The sequence below is a fragment of the Ceratotherium simum genome, chromosome 1 (assembly GCF_057802395.1).
Source record: "Ceratotherium simum simum isolate JZ-2026a chromosome 1, ASM5780239v1, whole genome shotgun sequence".
NCBI classification, from domain to species: Eukaryota; Metazoa; Chordata; class Mammalia; order Perissodactyla; family Rhinocerotidae; genus Ceratotherium; species Ceratotherium simum.
The window spans coordinates 703,893-725,876 of record NC_141900.1 but is presented as its reverse complement, the minus strand read 5'-3'; the positions used below and the strand labels follow the sequence as shown (position 1 = coordinate 725,876).

The 21,984-nt window shown below is 38.9% G+C and overlaps 1 protein-coding gene across 11 annotated transcripts in view; it reads left to right on the top strand.

Moving 5' to 3' along the window:
- The first annotated feature begins 2,771 nt into the window (after window positions 1-2,771).
- COA1 (cytochrome c oxidase assembly factor 1) overlaps window positions 2,772-21,984 on the top strand; it is a 100,682-nt gene continuing 81,469 nt past the window's right edge. For 4 of the 11 annotated variants that reach the window (XM_087434044.1, XM_087433764.1, XM_087431663.1 and 1 more), the window contains exons 1-3: window positions 2,773-2,858; window positions 10,240-10,311; window positions 17,305-17,410. Coding sequence is in view for 2 of the 11 variants with exons in the window: in XM_087436363.1 (XP_087292489.1) it covers window positions 19,042-19,117 (76 nt within the window). In the remaining 9 variants the exon portion in view is untranslated. Of the gene's footprint in view, window positions 2,859-10,239; window positions 10,312-17,304; window positions 17,411-18,930; window positions 19,118-21,984 lie in introns of those variants that run through there. The other 7 variants (XM_087432734.1, XM_087434409.1, XM_087432106.1 and 4 more) reach the window with 5 other exon arrangements.

Here is a 21,984-nt window from a genome sequence, read left to right as displayed (position 1 = left end):
GGCCATCTCACCACTTAACAGTACCCCTCATAGACAGCGTTATAGCCAACACTCCTCCTCTTTCCACCTCCTACCCCTGCCCTGGCTCCTTAGAAGTTAAGAGGTAGTGAAACAGATTCTTTCCTTAAATATATAGAAAAGAGAGAGACAGGGCCAGCCCCGTGGCTTAGCAGTTAAGTGTGCATGCTCCGCTACTGGTGGCCCGGGTTCGGATCCCGGGCATGCACCGATGCACTGCTTGTCCAGCCATGCTGAGGCCGCATCCTACATACAGCAACTAGAAGGATGTGCAACTATGACACACAACTATCTACTGGGGCTTTGGGGAAGAAAAAAAGGAGGCGGATTGGCAATAGATGTTAGCTCAGAGCCGGTCTTCCTCAGCAAAAAGAGGAGGATTAGCACGGATGTTAGCTCAGGGCTGATCTTCCTCACACACAAAAAAATAAATAAATAAATAAAAAGAAAAGAGAGAGAGGTATGAATCAGATAGGATACTTTTGACTATAAGAAACAGAATCCTTGTCTCAAGCTGACTTAACAATAATAACTAACATTTTGAACGTTTAAAACATTACCAGCACTATTTTAACTCATTTAATCTTCACACTATCTCTATCAGAAAACAAGAAGGAAACATCAGATATCCCTACAAGAAGTTCATAAAGAGGGTGAGCTCCAGGCTTGGAATAATATTTCTATCACTTTGTTCAGCTGTCCTCAGCATCAGCTTTGATTGAGCTAACTTGAGTCACTTGCTCATCCCTTGACCAACAACTATTCCTAGAGGAATTTTGTATGGTGATTGGTTTAGATTTAATCAGTATCATTTTCTAGTGCTGGGAATAGGGTGGCTATCTGAACAAGATGTGGGTTTCGTCACAAAGGAGTAAGAGGAGAATAAATATCAGATACATACCAACATTAACTATAAACTATTAAACCATATTAAAATTTAGATCAAAACTTTAGTAGATGTAAGTCCAGTGATAGAAAGGTAAATTCTGAGTTTTCAAGCAAATGGTCAGAAAAGCCTATTTTATGCTTTCTTTTTACAAAGTAAACATGGTTCTCTTTCTGGTATGGTATAGGAGCTAAGTGATCCAGGGTTCATTTTCACAAATACTGTATAAAATACACATATACAAAACCTCATAAGGTTTTTGTTACTTGATTTATTATATGAAATCTCAAGCTTGGTGTAAGACATTGCAATCTTTTTTTTTGTGAGGAAGATATCAGCCCTGTGCTAACATCTGCCAATCCTCCTCTGTTTTTGCTGAGGAAGACTGGCCCTCGGCTAACATCCGTGCCCATCTTCCCCTACTTTATATGGGATGCCGCCACAGCATGGCTTGCCAAGCAGTGCATTGGTGCATGCTCGGGATCCGAACCGGTGAACCCTGGGACGCCGCAGCGGAGTGCGCGCACTTAACCGCTTGCGCCACTGGGCTGGCCCCAGACATTGCAATCTTAATCTCTTTGGGTTTTAAGAAGTCAATAATCAATGTCAGATCAATGAAGATTAATCAATGGATGCCTATTTTATTTCTTCATTTCCTCTGATATAAGGAACCATTCAAATAGTCCTTATAGTTCAAGCACCTTAAAATCTGATTAGTTTCTATTAATTCTTCATAAAAGAACTATTCTGGGGATCCATAATTTAATGACAGGCCTCTTTGATAATGTGCTCTTTTAGCCAGTGGACTCCAAAGTGATGGCATGTATGTATGGCAACCTATTTGTTGCATGGGGAGAAAACAGAACTTCTATTAATATTTTTATTTCACCTTTCTAAAGTTCTATTTCTTGTGAAAATTTTATAGTATGCATAATATATATCAATACCATACATAGTACACGTATATAATCTAATTTTATTTCTGATAGGGAGGTGTGATCAAGAGTTTGAAGACCACAGCCTCAGACTAAACTTGAATAGTCTGGCTATGGTTATGCGGTAACCATAACTCCATCACCCTGGAGTTATGGTTATGATGTGTATGAACACATCACATTTAGGTGACCCATCAATCGTGAGACTCATTGCTTTGTGGAAGAAAGGTACTTAGACTCTAAGCTTCACATTGAAAATGTAAATGATGATGAAACAGTGGTGATGATGGCAATGGAACGGTCAAGATGAAAATAACAGCTAACGCTTATTGAGCACTTACAAAGTGCCAGACGATTCTAAGTGCTTTACATCCTCACAAGAAATCTATGAGGTACTATCATTATCCATTGTAGGATTCTATCATTATCTATTTTACTACTAAACTCCATGAAAGCAGAGACCATTAGTTTTTTCTTACCCTTGCATTCCCTGGAGCACAGTAGGCATTTCATAAGTATTTGGTGAATAAAAGAAAATTGAGCGTTGCCAAATATCTCAGCCGAATAGGGCAAGGTGGATTTCACCGCCAGCGTGGGGCTCAGATCCCCGTGGCTTCGCGTCCTCGCGGGAGAGCCGAAGCGTCAGATCCCTGCGGGGAGCAATAGGAACCAGGGCTTTAACTTTCCTCGGCCAGCGCTCCCGGACTGCATATGTGTGTTGGGGGCTAACGGGACGTATAAAACAAAAAGCGGGGATCTGAGGAGACGAACCCGTTCCCGACGCAAATCCGAGCGTCTAGGAAGCTAAGCCACACAGCCCAGGCCGTCTCAGCCCGCGCCCAGCCGCTCGCGGGCCTTCGGCCGTCAGCCATCCCGACGCTCTAGCCCCGCGAGGCGGCGACGCCGGAAGTCTCGACTGCTCCCCGCGGGGCGCGCCCACCGCGGCTCTGCCCACCCACTGCCCACATCCGGAAGGAGCCCGTCTGCTTCCTGCCGCGTGGTGCCTGTGTCCCTGACAGGTCAGCCTTCGCCCCTCGCCCTGGGGGGAGGGGTGCGCGCCTCTCCTACAGCCAGAAGCGCTGGTTCCCGCAGTCCGGGCGGCCGCGTTTGCGCGGCGGGCGGGCTGCTGCAAGGGCAGCCCCCTCAGGGGTCGCGTCCCGGCGGCTCGCGACCTCCCTGGGCTGCGTGGATGGCGCCTGGGGGCCCGTGGTGGGCTCCGCGCCTTGAGACGCTGCAAGGCGCCCGTCCCCCTGGAGCTGTGAGGCCGTGCGCAGCTGACCGTCGCCTCGCCCTGCGGTCCTTCCTGGGCGTGCCGAGAGCCCGTTTGTGAAGAGTCGGGGTCCTCCCGGAGAGGCGACAGTGGCGCTCTGTTGGTAGTCCTGAATCACGACTCTCTGAGGAGGACCCTGCCCAGATGACTGTGCGAGAGAATTTTCTGGCGCAGTGGTCATAATAGTTTTTGTCCCCATCGCACTTGAGCTCCATACAGAGGCTGACCATACAAGTGATTTTCAGTGTGGGTGACGGGGCATGTATCTGTGTATGTGTGTCAGTCTGTGTGTGTGTGTGTGTGTGTGCGCGCGCGCGTGCGCGGTGTGCTGTGTGATTTAAAAAACCCATAAAGATTCTTACATTTTGACATTTGCTTCTCATTTCTTCCCCCAGCTCCTCCCCGTTCTCACCTGAGGGCTATTGCTCTACTTCAGCTTTGGACAGAATAGCAACACCACTTACACTTTGCGCATTTAAAACACAGATCTGATTGTGTTATTCTTCTCAAAATCTTATTGGTCCTCCCGTTGATTCAGGATAATACGAATTTCTTAGCCTGGCATCAAGACCCTTCAAGGTCTTGCTTCTACTGAATTTTTCAGTCTCATCTCCTTTTATGAAAAACACGGTTATAGATACGTACTGTATACTCCCGCCTTGCCAACCTGCAGTAATTTCATGACTTTGGATATGACGAGGTTTTATAATGGTTTGCTCACGTTTTGAAATTTATTTTTCCATTTAGTCAGAATTTATTGAATTCCTGATATTGCTAGGCAGTGTTTTAGGAGCTGGGGATATAACGGGAAAAAAAGTCACAATCTACAGTCCTTTTAAAAAATAGCTTAATTGAGGTATAGTTCGCATACCATAGAATTTACTCATTTAAAATATATTGATTTTTAGTACACTTACGAAGTTGTATAGCCATCACCACAATCAATTTCAAAACATTTTCGTCACCCTAAAAAGAAAACCCTGTACCCATTAGCAGTCTCTTCTGATTTCCCCTCTACTCAACCCTCCTCGTAGCCCTGTGCAACTACTGTACTAATCTACTGTCTATATATTTGCATATTCTGGACAATCCATATAAATGAAATGATAGGGTATGTGGTTTTTTTTGATTGTTTTCTTTCACTTAACATTCATGTTTATTCATGTTGTAGTATTGGTACATTCCTTTTTTTTTTGCTAGGTGATATTTCATTGTGTGGATATACCACTATTTATTTATCCATTGGTCAGCTGATGGACATTGGAGTTGTTTTGGCTGTCATAATGCTGCTATGAACATTCATGTACAAGTTTTTGTGTGAACAGCATGTTTTCATTTCTCTTGGGTGTATACTTAAGAGTAGAATTGCTGAGTCATATGGTAACTCTTATGTTTAACGTTTTGAGGAACTGCCAGACTGTTTTCTAAAGCGGCTGCACCATTTTATATTCCCATCAGCAGTCTATGACGGTTCTGATTTCTTCACATCCTCACCAACACTTGTCATTATCTGTTTTTTTAATTCCACCCATCCTAGTGGGTGTGAAGTATATCTCATTGTGGTTTTGATTTGCATTTCTCTGATAGCTAATGATGTTGAGCATCTTTTCATGTGCTGTGAGCCATTTGTTTATCTTCTTTGGAGAAACGTCTATTCATATCCTTTGCTGATTTTTAAGTTAGGTTGTCTTTTCATTGTTGAATTGTAAGTGTTCTTTATATATTTTAGATACAAGTCTCTTATCAGATATATGTTGGTCTTGTAGATTATGCTATAGTTCCTTTAAATGAAGAGCACATAAGGTTAATTTTTAGTCTTCCTGGAGACCATGTTATAGCTCTGTGGGGGTAGTTCAGAGAGTGAGTTGAATAACAACTTCAATGAGTGGAGGACCAGGCCTGGAAAAAATGCTGTGAAGAAGCTGTGAGCAGCATTTTAAGATTTGAAAAACAAAGCAGGGGGAAACAGTTTATAATCTATTCCCTATTGAGTTTTGTCTTTTCCTTATTGATTTGTAGGAGTTCTGTGGTAGAGATGTTAACCCACTGACTGTTAGATATGTGGCAGATATTTTCAGTCTATTTGCCTGTTAACTTTGTTTTATATCTTTTGCTATGCTAATGTTTTACATTTTTGTGTAGACAGGACTGACAATCTTTTCCTTTAAGAGGTTTCTGGGTGGTAGTTTGGGATATTATTCTCAAATTGCAGGACTTATAGAAAGTGACATAGTAGTTCCCTGGTTGTGTGATGTCTGAGTCCCTGGTACCGTATTTAACTTTATAGTGTTCATTGTTTCAGACACTGGTGCCTCCCTATCTCTCTGCCTTGAAAAATATGTGTAACCTGCTTCAGCTTTGTTGGTTCATTTAATTTTCTGTTTCGAATAGACTCCTAGAAGTTATTCCCTTATTTATGTTTAATATACTGCATTAGGTTTGTGTGAACCATGTTGGACAGTGGTCATCGAATAGTAGGTGCTTATTTCATGCTGGCAGAAGTTTATTAGAAGATTTTTTCTGTGCAGAGCTGGACTATAACTATGCTGGTTCTATATTGATTGGGGCATGCTGGGAATAGTAGTTTTATAAAATCCTATTATTTTGATATTTGCTTTTCTCATTTCATTGGTTTAAATGTAGTGGTAATTAAGATATTTTTAGGATCTCTGAACATTTTGAGAAACATTTTGAGGAAAGCTATACCATAGCTCCCTGGAAAAAGTTGCATCTCTACTCTACACATAACGTGCGAGGCTTCGTTATTTCCCTATGGCCTGATTTGTTAGGAAGACTGTTTCTTGCTTCAATCTTTGTTTGTTTAAATTGTGGTAAAATATATGTAACATGAAATTTAACATTCTAACCATTTTTAAGTGTGCAGTTCAGTGACATTAAGTACATTCACGTATCACCGCCATCCTCTCCAGAACTTTCATCTTCCCAAACTGAAACTCTCTATCAGTTAAATAATATCTCCACATTCCCCACCTCTCTCTAGCCCCTGGCAACCACCATTCAATTTTTTCTCTGAGTTTGACTGTTCTAGGTACCTCATACAAATGGAATCATACAATATTTGTCCTTGTGTATCTGGTTTATTTCACTTAGCATGATGTCTTTAAGGTTCATCCATGTTGTAGCATATTGCAGAATTTCGTTTGTTTTTTTTTTTTACAGTTTTATTTTATTTATTTATTTATTTTTCTGTGAGGAAGATCAGCCCTGAGCTAACCTCCATGCTAATCCTCCTCTTTTTGCTGAGGAAGACCGGCTCTGAGCTAACATCTATTGCCAATCCTCCTCCTTTTTTTTTTTTCCCCAAAGCCCCAGTAGATAATTGTATGTCATAGTTGCACATCCTTCTAGTTGCTCTATGTGGGAGGCGGCCTCAGCACAGCCGGAGAAGCGGTGCGTCGGCGCGCGCCCAGGATCCGAACCTGGGCCGCCAGTAGCGGAGTGCGAGCACTTAACCGCTAAACCACGGGGCGGCCCTCGTTTGGTTTTAAGGCTGAATAATATTCCGTTGTATGTATATATAACATTTTGTTTATCCATTCAGTAGTTGATAGACATTTGGGTGGTTTCTATCTTGTGGCTGTTGTGAATAGTGCTGCTATGAACACTGGTACACAGATATTTGTTTGAGTTCTTTTGGGTGCATATCCAGAAGTGGAATTGCTAGATCACAGGGTAATTCTCTGTTTAATTTTTGAGGAACCGTCCATATGCTTCAGTGTCTTTTGTCATTCACATCAAATATGAGATTTAAAAGAACTGTGTAATTTAGGCATGTATTATCACATTTACCTTTCTAAAAATATAAATTTCAAAAAGCCATTTCCTAGTTGAAGGGATGTAGAGGTTTTCGTCTTAGGACTTGGAGATCTTTGAGTTTTAAAATTATTAGAATTCAGACTAAATAAAAGGTTTACCTGGATAGTTTCCCAAATCCTAAACTTCTTTATGATTCAAGCTCTTGGTTTTTTCGTTTGTTTTTTCTTAATTCTCTCTATGTTTTTAGTCTGTTTGGGCAAATTACCCATCATGGCAGACTCTAAAATGGAGGGAATTTTGCACACTTATGTAGTTCCAAAGGTTGGGATTGCTCCAGTATCTTTCTGCTGCTCTACTTGGATACTTTGGCAATTTCTCTGGTTTGCTGTGAATACTGCTGCTTCTGATAGGCAAATTTACCCCCCACTCCTCCCCTGTGCAGAGATATCCATCTATTAATTAGTGAAGAATGGGAAATGACCAACATTATTCTTTTTTATTACTCTACCATTATTTTTCAGCTATTCCTGATGTTGGAACTCTGAGTTGTTGTAGATACTGGGATCTCTCTCAATAACTGTGGCCTTCCTGAGATCAATGGGGAAATGTAGAAAACAGACAACAGTATGGCTCAACCAAATCTTAGAAGACTAAGATCTCATGCTGCCTGCCAGACCCTCCCTACCCCCACCCCCTCCAGTTGCAACATCTTTCATAAACTCCCTCATCACTGTTACAGCCCATACCCCATAGTACACAGCAAGCATATTATCAGGAGAGATGGGAAGAACAAGTGTGTTAATGTGACTTTTGCTCTCCGTTTGGGTCCATTTGTCATCTGGGCTCTTACCTGGTCGTCCCTCTTTTTGTGGACTCTTGGCACCTTATGGCATTTGGCGTCTACAGATGCACTAGAAAGCTCACCAGATGGATTTGGATGCTCCAGACTCTAGGAACTTTAATAAAACTTGGATTTATATGTGACTTCCCCAGCATGCAGCAGATACCAAGATTACCTAGGTGCTGAGCACCCAGCTTGGCCTGTTTATGCCTCAGCTTTTTGAGGGAGACAAAACACAAGCACGTAAAAATGATTTCATAAGACTTCTTTTGAGGTTACCAGAATCAAAGGTGAGTATTGATTGCTAGTTTTTGGTAATAGATTGTTACCTTTCATCAGACCTGCCTATGCTTGGGACGAAGTAATTTACTTCTAGTGTATGTCAGTACACTTAGTACTTAGAAGCACTTCCAGGTCCATATTTAAATATTTCAACATGCTTGTGTCAGATTGGGACCTTTCTAAGTTTATTTGGGCCTCAGACCTTTGGCCTGAGTGGCAAAACTGTTGAATTTTATGTGAATACTTTCGCATTCTAACTTTTTATGGTTTTTCTCCTTTCTATAAACAGATGACGCTGAATATTTTTATCCTCTCATTCTGTAACTGTCTTTTAAAAAAATTATCACACATTAAAATTGACTATTTTGCCTTTTGGTTTACAGTTCTATGAATTTTAACGCATGTATAGATTGTTTAACCACCACTATAATCAGGATACACCTCACCTCAAATACTCCCTCATATGCTGTCTCTTCATTGTCACACCTTTGCCTCATCCAAGGAAGCCAATCTAAAAAGTAAATGTCATTTTGTGCTTTTTATTGTGGGAATCAGTAAGGTTGCATCCCTGCCTTTTCTCTTTTTTAATGGTTTTTATTCAAGTGTGATAGGCTAGAAAGGATAAAATCAACATTATCCCTTTACATTTTCTTTCAGAAACTCACAAACTTGCTCACAAACTTGGTTAGTAGAAACATTTTGCCAGTGATGTCTTCCAACAGGTGGCAGTGTTTTGCTATAATAGGACATATTGATAAAGATTGTGATGCTTGTCAGCTGTAAAATAATTGCTTTAAGTTTTTAATTCAGAAAAACAGGACATTAAGAATTAACATTTAACTCTCAAATCTATTTTCTTGAATCTATTCCAAAATCTATCTTACTCTTGTAATATTCCTAGCAAAGCAATCTGTGGATAAAAGTATCCCATTCTTAACACTTTTATATTTATTTTCAAATGGTTTTAAATGTTTGCAGTGTTATAAGTTTAACTCTTTCCTTAAGGTTAACCTTTGTGGCAGGAAGAACTTCAGTGTTGTGGATGAATCTGTGAGTCAGAGAATCTTATCAGAGAGACTTCAGGTGTTTTATATTCCAGTCTTCTCTATCACATGTAGAAACCCCGTCTATAACATCCCTCACATTGGTGGCATTAATTAATCAGCAAATGGAGCAGATGCAGAAGAAAGATACAGATTTTGATTGCCAGCATCCTGAGTTTGAAGCTTTAATGGAGATGTTCAGTGAGAAATGATGGCGTGGAGCTTGTGAGGCATGCACAGTTAGATGATTCATATGTTTTCAAACCTAACCCACCCAAAAATGGATTCCCCTTTTCCTTACACTTCCAGCAACTTACATCTGGCAGTATATACTTTCCTGGGGACTGGGACCACCATTCATCCAGATGCTCATGCAAGATATCTTTAAGGCCTCTCAGCATTCTCTTGATTCTGCCTCTTAAGTGGAATTTCTCAAATGTGGTCATTTCATCTCTACCTCTATCAGCCTAGTCCAAACTACCATTATCTCTCACTTGAGTACTGCTTCCTAATTGGTCTACCAATATGTATTAATACCTCCACTTTATTTGTCACACAAAAGCCATTTAAAAAAATATAAAATGTGATCATGTCAGTCTCCTGCTTGAAACTTTTCTATTATTTACCATTATACTTAAAATAAACCTGATATATTTAACTTGACTCACAACGTTCCTCCTCCCATCCCCACCCTGGCATCTGGCCTCTCTGCTTACTGCTGCAGCCTCATATCGTGCCAGTTTTCCCTTGTTCGCTGTGCTCCATCCTCTCTGGTGTCCTCTTTGTTCCTTGATTGGAGGAGGTGAGGAGAATAGATGCAGGGAAATGTGTTTTTAAGCCAACATGCATTTTAGGTAAAGAAAAAATGCTTAGTAATATATTAAAGTTTATGTCTTATAGGGACATTTTCATAACAATCAGGAACGCATTACTTTGTCATTTTTCAAGTTCTCAAATTAAATCTAGGGATAAATGCACATCTAAGTGCACATTCTGTGTGGGGGAAAAAAGTTGTATTCTAACTGAGAAAAGGAAATTTAGGACCAGGCAGTCATTACCTGTTATATTCCAAGTGTGGATAATCCTTTGTATTTGGTAGCTTTCACTCAGTGTGCCTAAAATGACTTTATTTTTGTAATTTCATCTTTCTAGCATTTAATTATGCATTAAATTTGTTTCTCCTGTAGGTTGGCCTTGCCTCGGCAACCAGCTGGACCACACGACCATCTAGGGCTTAGGTGCTGTTAGTGACATCCCAAGTAAGTGATAGTTGTGCAGCCTGTTCTTGAGTTTCTTGTTGCCCAAGGCAGTTCATACCTTCCTAGGATGGTTTTGTCTGTTAAGAAGTTCTTTTCTATCTTGTACCAAATCTCTGGCCTGCAGTTTTTCCATACTGGTTCTGGTTTTCCTTGGAGGCATAGAGAACAAGCCTACCTTCTCTTTCCCCAAGCCTAACTTCTTTTCTAATGCCCGTTAGCTACTGAAGTAGCCGTTATAGCTCAGAGTATCCTTCTTGACAAACATCCTCAGCTTCTTCAACTATTTCTACTTGTATTCACTGTTCTGGGCACTTTCCACTGATTATCGTCTAGTTCAGTGTTTGAAAGTGTTGATTTTGGACCGCCTGCATTGGAATCATCTAAGACTCTTGTTAAAAATGAAGATTCCTGTGGGATTCACATAGTGGATTGACTCTTCTAATTTTGCTCCCTATTGAAACCCCACTAAAACCACAGTAAAGACCCACAGGACAAGAACATCAGGAAAGGAGACAGTAGCAATACAGTTTGGAAAACTGAAAAGCCTAAGAGTGAATGGAAATTAACTTGGACGCCCAAGACTCATGAATCTTAAATTGGCAGTGGGAAAAGCTGAAACCAATCATATTTACCCTGTAAATTCTTAAAAAGCTCAAGAATTGGCATTGCCAGATATCTCTGGAAATTGGGATACAAGGGAGATATAATAAGAAAGACTGAGTGAATATTGCCGAGAAGTAATTCTCCCAATGGATGCTGTTCACCTTGGGTCGAATTCTGCAGGTTCAAAGCAGATGATCTCTGGATAAAGTAGCATTTCCATATAGGAAGGCATTCCTATCATTTCCCAGGAAATTTGTATGTTTATTCGAATCCCAAATCCTGAGTAAAATCATTAAAAAGTCAGGAAAACAGAAACAAGAATTACAGTTACAACATGTTATTCTGTGTAGTATTGTTAACCTTGCCATTAGATCTCAATGTTGTGTATGTAAATACTACCCAATAATGTTTGCTGGTGTTTTCGAGTTCAGGATAGTCACTATAGACTATAGTTTTTTGTAAATGCTTTACAGAGGAATTGCAAAGAGAAAAAGGTGTGAATGTTTTTGTGGAATATTCCAACATGAAATGAGAACTTAATCTAAAATCTGAATTAGCAAAAGCAATGTTGATTTTAAAGGCAAAACCAAAATCAGAGTAAGCAGACAAAATAGTTTATCATTAAACAAAGTAAAGGAGCTTATAGCTTATATAAAGCAACATGTACCCAAACACTCTAAAGATGCTTTTTGATACACTCTGAATTTGACCAATGTCAACACAAAATGAATGAAACTTTTCTACATCTGGATTTTGTCATGAAAGACTATTGAACAGGCCAAATACGATATGATATGTTTTAAAATTTCATTTTAATAATGATAACTTCTAAGTATAGTATTATCTTTCAGTTTTTACTTGCATTTTTATTTGGCATTTATTTTATATTAATGTTTCTTTTTTAAGGTCTTTTATTTTTCTCCCCAGGTTTTTTAAGGTATAATTGACATATAACATTGTGTAAGTTTAAGATATACAATGTGATGATTTGATACACATATTAATTTTGAAATGATTACTCTGATAGGGTTAGTTAATGCCTCCATCACCTCACGTAATTACCATTTGTGTGTGTGTGTGTGTAGTGAGCACATCTACTGTCTACTCTCTTAGCAAGTTTCGAGTATATAATACAGCATTGTTAACTGTAGTTACTATGCTGTACATTAGATCCCCAGAATTTATTCATCTTAAAACTGGAAGTTTGTACCGCTTGACCAACATCTCCCCATTTCCCCTACTTCCCAGCCCTTAGCAAATATCGTTCTACTCTCTGTTTCTGTGAGTTTGGCTTTTTCATATTCCACATACAAGTAATAGCACACAGTAAATGTTTTTCTCTGTCTAACTCATTTCCCTTCATAATGCTCTCATGGTCCATTGATATTGTCCAAAATAGCAGGATTTCCTTCTCTTTTAATGACTGAATAATATTCCATTGTGTATGTGTGTGTGTGTAGGCATATATATATATATATATATATATATATATATATATATATATATCACATTTTCCTTTTCCATTCATCCATTGATGGACACTTAGGTTATTTCCATGTCTTGGCTATTGTGAATAATGCTGTAATGAAAATGGGAGTGTGGATATCTCTTTGAAATAGTAATTTCATTTCTTTTTGATATACACCCAGAACTGTATAATAGTGATAATTATAATTATTGATATTTACTGATAATTAGTGATGTTGAGTATCTTTTCATGTATCTGTTGGCCATTTGTATGTCGTCTTTGGAAAAACATCTGTTCAGATCCTCTGCCCATCTTTTAATCAGATTATTTGCCTTTTGCTGTTGAGTTGTATGAGTTCCTTATATATTTTGGATGTTAACCCTTATCAGATATATGATTTGCAAATATTTTCTCTCCTTCTGTAGATTGCCTTTTAATTTTGTTGATTATTTCTTTTGCTGTGCAGAAGCTTTTTAGTTTGATGTAGTCTCATTTGTTGATTTTTCCTTTTGTTGCTTGTGCTTTTGGTGTCATATCTAAAAAATCGTTGCCAAGATTCATGTCAAGGAGCTTTTCCTTTATGTTTTCTTTTAGGAGTTTCATGGTTTAAGGTCTTACATTTAAGTCTTTAATCCATTTCTAAATTAATTTTTGTGAGTGATATAAGATAGGGTTTCAATTTCATTCTTTTTTTTTTTTTTTTTGGTGGGGAAGATTGGCCCTGAGCTAACATCTGTTGTCAGTCTTCTTCTTTTTGCTCAGGAAGATTAGCCCTGAGCTAACATCCGTGCTCATCTTCCTTTGTTGTTTTTTTTTTTTTTTTTTAATTTTTTTTTAATTTATTTTTTTATTTATTTTTCCCCTAAAGCCCCAAGCGATAGTTGTAAGTCATAGTTGCACATTCTTCTAGTTGCTGTATGTGGGACGCGGCCTCAGCACGGCCGGAGAAGCAGTGCGTCTGTGCGCGCCCGGGATCCGAACCCAGGCAGCCTGCGTCGGAGCGCACGCACTTAACCGCTAAGCCACGGGGCCGGCCCTCTTCCTTTGTTTTGTATGTGGCATGCTGCCACAGCTTGGCTTGATGAGCTCTACATAGGTCTGCACCCGGGATCCGAACTTGTGAACGCTAGGCCACTGAAGTAGAGCATGTGAGCTTAACTACTATGCTACCAGGCCAGCTCCTCAATTTCATTCTTTTGCATGTGAATATTCAGTTTTCCCAATACTTATTGAAGAGACTGTCTTTTCCTCATTGAGTATTCTTGGCTCCCTTGTCAAATATTTGTTGACCTATATGTGTGGGTTTATTTCTGGCTCTCTATTCTGTTCCATTGGTCTGTGTGTCTGTTTTTATGCCAGTACCATACTGTTTTGATTACTATAGCTTTGAATATAGTTAGAAATCGGGAAGTGTTTTGCCTCCAGATTTGCTGTTCTTTCTCAGGATTGCTTTGGCTCTTTGGATCTTTTGTGGTTCCATACGAGTTTTAGAATTTTTTTTCTATTTTTGTAAGAAATGCCATTGGAATTTTCATAGGGATAGCATTAAATCTATAGATGGCTTTGGGTGGTATGGCCATTTTAACAATGTTAAGTCTTCCAGTTCATGAACATGGGATATATTTCCATTTATTTGTATTTTCTTCAATTTCTTTCATTAGTGTCTTATACTTTTCTCAGAGTACAGATCTTTCACCTCCTTGGTTAAATATATTCTTAAGTATTTTATTGTTTTTGGTGCTATTATAAAGGGGATTGTTTTCATTATTTCTTTTTGAGATATTTCATTGTGAGTATATAGAAACGCAATTGATTTCTGTATGTTGATTTTGTATCCTGTAACTTTATTGAATTTGTTGATTAGTTTTAACAGTTTTTTGGTGTGGTCTTTAGGATTTTCTGTATTTAAGATCATGTCATCTTCAAAAAGAGACAATTTCTTCTTCCTTTCTGGTTTGAATACTTTTCTTTCTTTTTCTTGCCTAATTGCTCTGGCTAGGACTTCTAGTACTATGTTGAATAGGAGTGGTGAGAGTGGGCATCCTTGTCTTGTTCCTGATATTAGAGGAAAAGCTTTCAGCATTTCATGTTGAGTATGATATTAACTGTTGTCTGGTCATATATGGCCTTTATTGTGTTGATGTACATTCCTTCTATACTCTATTTGTTGAGAGTTTTTATCATTGAAAGTTTGTAGAATTTTTGTCAAATGCTTTTTCTGTATCTGTTGAGATGATCATATGATTTTAAACCTTTATTTTGTTAAATCACATTTATTGATTTACAGATATTGAACCATCCTTGCATGAAATCCTACTTGATCATGGTATATAACCTCTTAATATGTTGTTGAATTGACTTTGCTAGTATTTTCTTGAGAATTTTTGCATCCATATTCATCAGGTATATTGGCCTATAGTTTTCTTTTCTTGTAGTGTTCTTATCTGGCTTTGGTATCAGGACAATGCTGGCCTCGTAAAATGAGTTTGGTGTGTTCCCTCCCCTTCAATTGTTTGCAAGAATTTAAGAAAGATTAGTGTTAACTCTTTTTCAAATGTTTGGCGGAATTCCCTAGTGCAATTAGCTGGTCCTGGTTTTTGTTGTTGTTTTTAGGAGTTTTTTGATTACTGATTTAATCTCCTTACTTGTTATTGAGCTATTCAGATTTTCTGTTTCTTCATGATTCAGTGTTGGTAGGTTATATGGTTCTAGGAATTTGTCCATTTCATCTAGGTTATCCAGTTTGTTGGTGTATAATTGTTTATAGTAGTCTCTTCTGATCCTTTGTGTTTGTATGGCATCAGATGTAATGTCTCCTCTTTATTTCTGATTCTATTTATTTGGCTCTTTTCTCTTTTTTTCTTAGTCTGGCTAAAGGATTGTGAATTTTATTTTATCAACAAAAACAGCTCTTACTTTTGTTATCTTTCTGTTTTTCTGGTCTCAATTTCATTTATTTCTGCTCTCATTTTTGTTATTTCTTTCCTTGTGATAACTTTGGACTTCATTTGGTCTTCTCTTTCTAGTTCCTTGAGGTATAAGGTTATATTGTTTATTTGAGATCTTTCTTTTTTCTTAATGTAGGCATTTGTTGCTATAAACTTCCCTCTTAAAACTGCATTTGTTTCATTCCATAAATTTTGCTATGTTGTATTTTCTTTTGCTTTTGTTTCACAATTTTTTGTGTGTGTGAGGAGATCAGCCCTATGCTAACATCCACCAATCCTCCTCTTCTTTTGCCGAGGAAGACTGGCCCTGGGCTAACATCCGTGCCCATCTTCCTCCACTTTATATGGGACGCCGCCACAGCATGGCTTGCCAAGCAGTGCGTCGGTGCGCGCCTGGGATCCGAACTGGCGAACCCCGGGCCGGTTGTGCGCGCACTTAACCACTTGTGCCACCAGGCCGGCCCCATGTTTCACAATTTTTTTTTTTTAATTTCCCTTTTGATTTTTCTTTGGCCCACTGGTTGTTCAAGAATGTGTTGTTTCATTTTCACACACATTTCTGAATTTTCCATTTCTCCTCCTGTTATTGATTTCTAGTTCCATACCATTTTGATCCAAAAAGATATGTGATATGATTTTAGTTTTCTTAAACTTGCTAAGACTTATTTTGTGACCAAACATATGATCCATCTTGGAGTATGTTTTATGTGTGTTTGAGAAGAATGTGTATTCTCCTGCTTTTGGATGGAATGTTCTGTATATGTCTGTTAGGTCCATTTGGTCCAATATGTAGTTCAAGTCCAAGGTTTTCTTACTGATTTTCTGTCTGAGTGACCTATCCATTGTTGAAACTGAGGTCAAGTCTTCTACTATTGCTGTATTGTTGGCTATTTCTCCCTTCGTATCTATTAGTATTTGCTTAATATATGCAGTTGCTTTATTGTTGGCTGTGTATGTATTTATGATCAATATATTCTCTTAATGAATTGAGCCCTTTATCATTATAAAATAACCTTCTTTGTTGTTTCAGCTTTCAAGTTATAATCTATCTTCTCTGAAATAAATATAGCTACTCATGCTCTCTTGGTTTTCGTTTTCATGAACTATCTTTTCTGTCCCTTCATTTTTTTTTTTTTTAACTTTACTTATTTATTTTTTTCCCCCGAAGCCCCAGTAGATAGTTGTATGTCATAGCTGCACATCCTTCTAGTTGCTGTATGTGGGACGCGGCCTCAGCATGGCCGGAGAAGCGGTGCGTCGGTGTGCGCCCGGGTTCCGAACCCGGGCCGCCAGCAGCGGAGTGCGCGCACTTAACCGCTAAGCCACAGGGCCGGCCCTGTCCCTTCATTTTGAGCCTATTTGTGCACCTAAAGCAGAAGTTTGTCTCTTGTATGCCTCACATAGTTGGGTCTTGTTTGTTAACCATGAAGCTACGCTATGCCTTTTGATTGGAGAAATTAATCCATTTACATTTAAATTAATAATTATTGATAGCTAAGGACTTATTAAGCCATCTGATTGTTTTCTGGCTGTTTTGTAGTTTCCTCGTTCCTGTCTTCTTCTGCTGTTTTCCTTTGTGAATTGATGAATTTCTATAGCTTTGATTCCCTTCTCTTTATCTTTTATCTAATGCAAGCTTTTGCTTCTTAGTTACCATTAGGCCTACGTAAAACAGCTTATAGATATAACAGTCTGTTTTATGCTGACAACAATTTCACTTCAGATGCATACAAAAACTGTACTGTTTTATCCACCCTACCTTTTCTGTTTTTGATGTTACAATTTATAACTAATTTACAAATTATTGTAGCTATAGTTATTTTTCATACTGTTGTACTTTAACCTTTTATTGGAGTTAAGTGGTTAACACACCAACATATTGCAGTATTAGAATATTCTGAATTTGACTATATACTTACCCTCACCTGCGTGTTGTATGCTCTCATGTTACTAATTAGCATCTTTTCATTTCAGCTTGTAGAACTCCTTTCAGCATTTCTTGTAAGGCAAGTGTGGTGGTGATGAACTCTCTCAGCTTTTGTTTTTCTGGGAGCATCTTTATCTCTCTTCATTCCTGAAGGTCAGTTTTGCTGGGTAATGTATTCGAATTGGAAATTTTTTTTCTTTCGGCACTTTGAATGAATATATCATACCATTCTTTCCTGGCCTGTAAGGTTTCTGCTGAGAAATCTGCTGATAGCCTTATTGGGGGGTTCCCTTGTAAGTGAGGATTTTTTTTCCTCTTACTGCTTTTAAAATTCTCTCTTTGTCTTTGATGTTAGACAGTTTTATTTTAATGTGTCTTGGAGAAGATCATTTAGGATTGAATCTCTTTGGGGAACTATGAGCTTCTTGAACTTGGATGTCTAAATCTCTTCCCAGATATGGGAAATTCTCAGCTACTATTTCTTTAAATAAGCTTTCTGCCCCATCTCCCTTTCTTCTGGAACTGTAATAATACATAGATTATTTTTCTTAATGGTATCCCATAATTCACATAGGCTTTCTTCACTTTTTGTCATTCTTTTTTCTTTGGTCTCCTCTGACTGGGTAATTTCAAAAGTCCTGCTTTCTACTTTACAGATTCTTTCTTCTGCTTGATCCATTCTCCTATTGATGTTTTCCAGTGTATTTTTCATTTCGTTCATTGTATTCTTCAGCTCTAGAATTTCTGTATGGTTCTTTTGTATGATTTCAATCTCTCTGTTAAACTTCTCCTTTTTTTGGTCTGTTTCCTGATTTCATTGAATTGTCTATGTTTTCTTGTAGCTCACTTAGTTTCCTTAAAACAACTGTTTTGAATTCTTATCTGGTAAATTGCTGATCTCCATTTCTTTGGGTTCGGTTACTGGAAAATTATTGGGTTCCTTTTGTGTTGTTATGTTTCCTTGATTTTTCGTGTTCGTTGACATCTTATATTGCTGTCTTTGCATTTGAAGAAGTGGTCACCTCCTCCAGTCTTTACTAACTGGCTTTGGGAGAGAAATACCTTCTGTCAGCCCTGTCAGGGATTCTGAGGCTTTCTCAGACCTCTTCTGTGGGTACCCTTGCTCCACACTTCTTTCTCACTCTTGTGGCAGAATTCTTGAGCTTGTATGCCTACTCTAGATCCTGCAAAGCTAGGCTGAGTGTGACAAGCCTCCCTTTTGCTTTCCCTAGGGCATTGCTGAAAGTTCAAGTTTGTAGTTTCTCCTGGACTGGCTTCCTAGTCATGCTCACTAGCCATCTGCAAAAGCTTGTTGTGGCTGCCATGGGGAGCACACAGGGAGCTGTCCACGGGTTGTGGTGTGTGTGGGTGAGGTGTGTGGCGTGCTCAGGGTGCCCCTGGGCCAGTTGTGGGGATCCACAGGTGAGGCGTCCCCAGTGGTTCGTGGGCAGGCCTCTGGATGGCCTCCACGTAGTGGTTAGTGGGATCTGCGTCCCTTTGATATGTTCCCTTCTGAGCCCTGGCTCTTTTTCTCCTAGCCATTCACTGCCCCTAGTTGTGCAGCTCACAACTCAGTACTCTGGATGGGGCCAGAGAAATGGCTGTCTTTGGCAGCGTCCAGCACCCCTGTGGAAGCTGAGCACTAACTCACATGCGTTCACTTTCCCTGACAGGAGAAGTCACTGGCCAGTAAGGGCGCTCTTGGTGCTGAGCTGTGCCCCCTTGTGGGAGGGGTGACGCAGTAAGTCAGACATTTCTTCTTACCCTCTTCGTTGCTTGCAATCATGGACTTTTTTATTTCAACGGTTTGCTGGAATTTCTTTCCTGGACTCCTGGACTTCCACAAAGCCTCTCTTGTCCGTGAGTGGTTATCATAATTGGTGTTCTTTTGGGGGATGACAGTCAAAAACTCCTATTCTGCCATTTTGATGATGTCACTCTCTCCTCAAGTTTTTTATCATCCCACGTCTATTTCAGATAGAGATCATTTTTTCATGTTTATGCAGTATATAATCTTTTTGTAGTATACTGGTTCCTAATAATAATGCGTGGACTTTTTTTTAACAGAAAACCCTTGAAACTTTTATTATAACCTTATTACAGAAAAATGATTCACTATGTATTTTTATGGTCACTCACTATTATTTAAAAACCCATAAGTGAAGTCTTATGAAAAATACGGAATAGCCTGTGATTTGGAAAATTCCAGTTTCTTGTTCCCAAATCCCAATGATTAATGTCTGTCTGGAATTTGGAAATAATATTGGGAAGTATAATCATTGCCATACTGAAAATAGAAGAAGCAGCGATTGTATGCATGCTGAATCTGAGAGCAGAGTTGCCTCACCCCTTCCTCCACCCTCACCCCCCATTTCTCCTCTAGGTTCACCTAATGCTGGTAGCCAAATAGGAGACTGAAATATTATTCTCAGGAGTTTCTGAGTAGTCCTAGAGAAAAAACCTAGATCTAAGTCACCAAGCTCCAGCCACAAGTTCAGGATAAACTTTTTAATCCCCTACTCTTTTTTTTTTTTTTGGTGAGGAAGATTGTCCCAGAGCTGATGTCTGTTGTGAACCTTCCTCTTTCTTGCTGAGGAAGATTGGCTCTAAGCTAACATCTGTGCCCATCCTCCTCTATTTTGTATGTGGGACCCTGCCACAGCATGGCTTGATGAGCAGTGTGTAGGTCCGCGCCTAGGATCCGAACCTGCGAACCCCGGGCCTCCAAAGCAGAGCACGTGAACTTAACCACTATGCCACCGAGCTGGCCCCCTTTCATCCCCTACTCTTAATCATAAACAAACACCCTAATATTACTTATTTGAGGAAAGCCTCTTACATTGAAGGCGGAAGATGGGAGCTAAAATAAATAGAGAAAAGCAAGTTGGAAGAGACGTTTTAAAGAGAAAAAGACTACCAACAATCCCCTGCCCCCAATTATTAATATATTAAGAGAGATAAGAGATGAGGATGAAATACAAACAGTATGCTATTAAAGACATAATTAGAAAACAAAAAAAACAGTTTAAGGCATGATACTAGAAATGAAACCTTAGGAGGATTGTAAGATAATGTTCACGAAATTGCCCAGAAGGTAGAGCAAAAAGATACATAGAAAATAAAAGAGAGAACACTTAGCAGACTCTTCCCAAATTTAGGTATCCATACAATTAAGTTCCAGTTAGAGAAAAAAGGGGGACGTGAAAAGGAAAAAATAATAAATAACTCAAGAAAGTGACCCATAATTGATTGCCTAATCCAATAAATGAAAATATACCCATGCTAAGGCACATCACTAGGAAATTTCAAAACACTGGGAATTAAAGAGATGATTCTAGAGTGCAAAAAATAGGTCATGTATATAGGATCAAGAATCATAATGGCTTTGGATTCCTCTGCAGCAACCTGGAAATGAGAAAACAGTGGAGCCTTCAAAATTCTGAAGGAAAATGATTTTGAACTTCAAAGTACAGTCATGCACCACATAATGACCTTTTGGTCAATGATGGACCAGTATACGATGGTGGTCCCATAAGATTATAATGGAGCTGAAAAATTCTTATCACCCAGTTACATCGTAGCTGTTCTAACATCGTAGCCCAATGCATTACTGGTGTTTGTGGTGATACTGATGTAGACAAACCTACTATGCTGCCAGTCGTGTGAAGTATAGCACATACAATTATGTACAGTACATAATACTTGATAATGATGAATGACTGTTAGTGGTTTATGTATTTACTATACTATTTGTTGTTATTTTAGAGTGTACTCTTTCCACTTATAAAAAGAGCTTACTGTAAAACAGTATGCCATGTTACGCGAGCAGCAGCCTCATACATCTCATGTTTACCGCATCTTTGATTGCATCATTTTCTCTTGTGCTTGATTTACTCACATGTTGTTTTGTTCATCATGGCTCCTGAGCATACAAAATCCACTGCTAATGTTGCCAGTAAGAGGCCATGTCGAGTGATGGACATGAAAACAAAATTAAAGATGATTAAGGACTGCGATAATGAAAAATCAGTGATAGTTATTGCTTGCCAGTCAGGGATGTCCCACTCCATCATAGCTACAATCTTGAAGAACAAGAATGAACTGATGGAAGCTGTTGAAGGATCTGCTTCATTGAAGACAATGAGACTAAGAAAAATTCAAGAAAGGCTTATATCAGACATGGAGAAACTTCTAATGACCTGGATTGAAGACTGGACACGGAAGCATATCCCTCTCAGCACCATGATGATCACAGCCAAAGCAAAAAGTTTGTTTGCTATGTTGAAAGAAAAGGCTGGACCCATGTATAATGTTGAATTTTCTGCTAGCTCTGGATGATTTAAATGATTCAAAAATTGTTATTCATTACATAATGTGAAAGTTAATGGTAAGTCTGTGAGTGCTGATGTGAAGGCAGCTGAAGAGTTTTTGGAAACTCTCATTAAGCTGATTGAGGAAAATTACTTGCCAGAGCAAATATTTAATACGAATGAAACCTACCTGTTCTGGAAACGGATGCTTAAAAGGACTTTTATACATAAGGAGGCCAAGTCAATGCCAGGTTTTAAAGCTTTAAGGACAGGATAACACTCTTGCTTGGGGGCAGTGTTGCAGGCTACAAATTGAAACCCTTTGTTATCTGGCACAGTGAGAATCCCAGAGCCTTCAAGCATATCAGTAAGCACACACTGTCAGTGTACTGCAGGATCAATAAGAAGTCATGGATG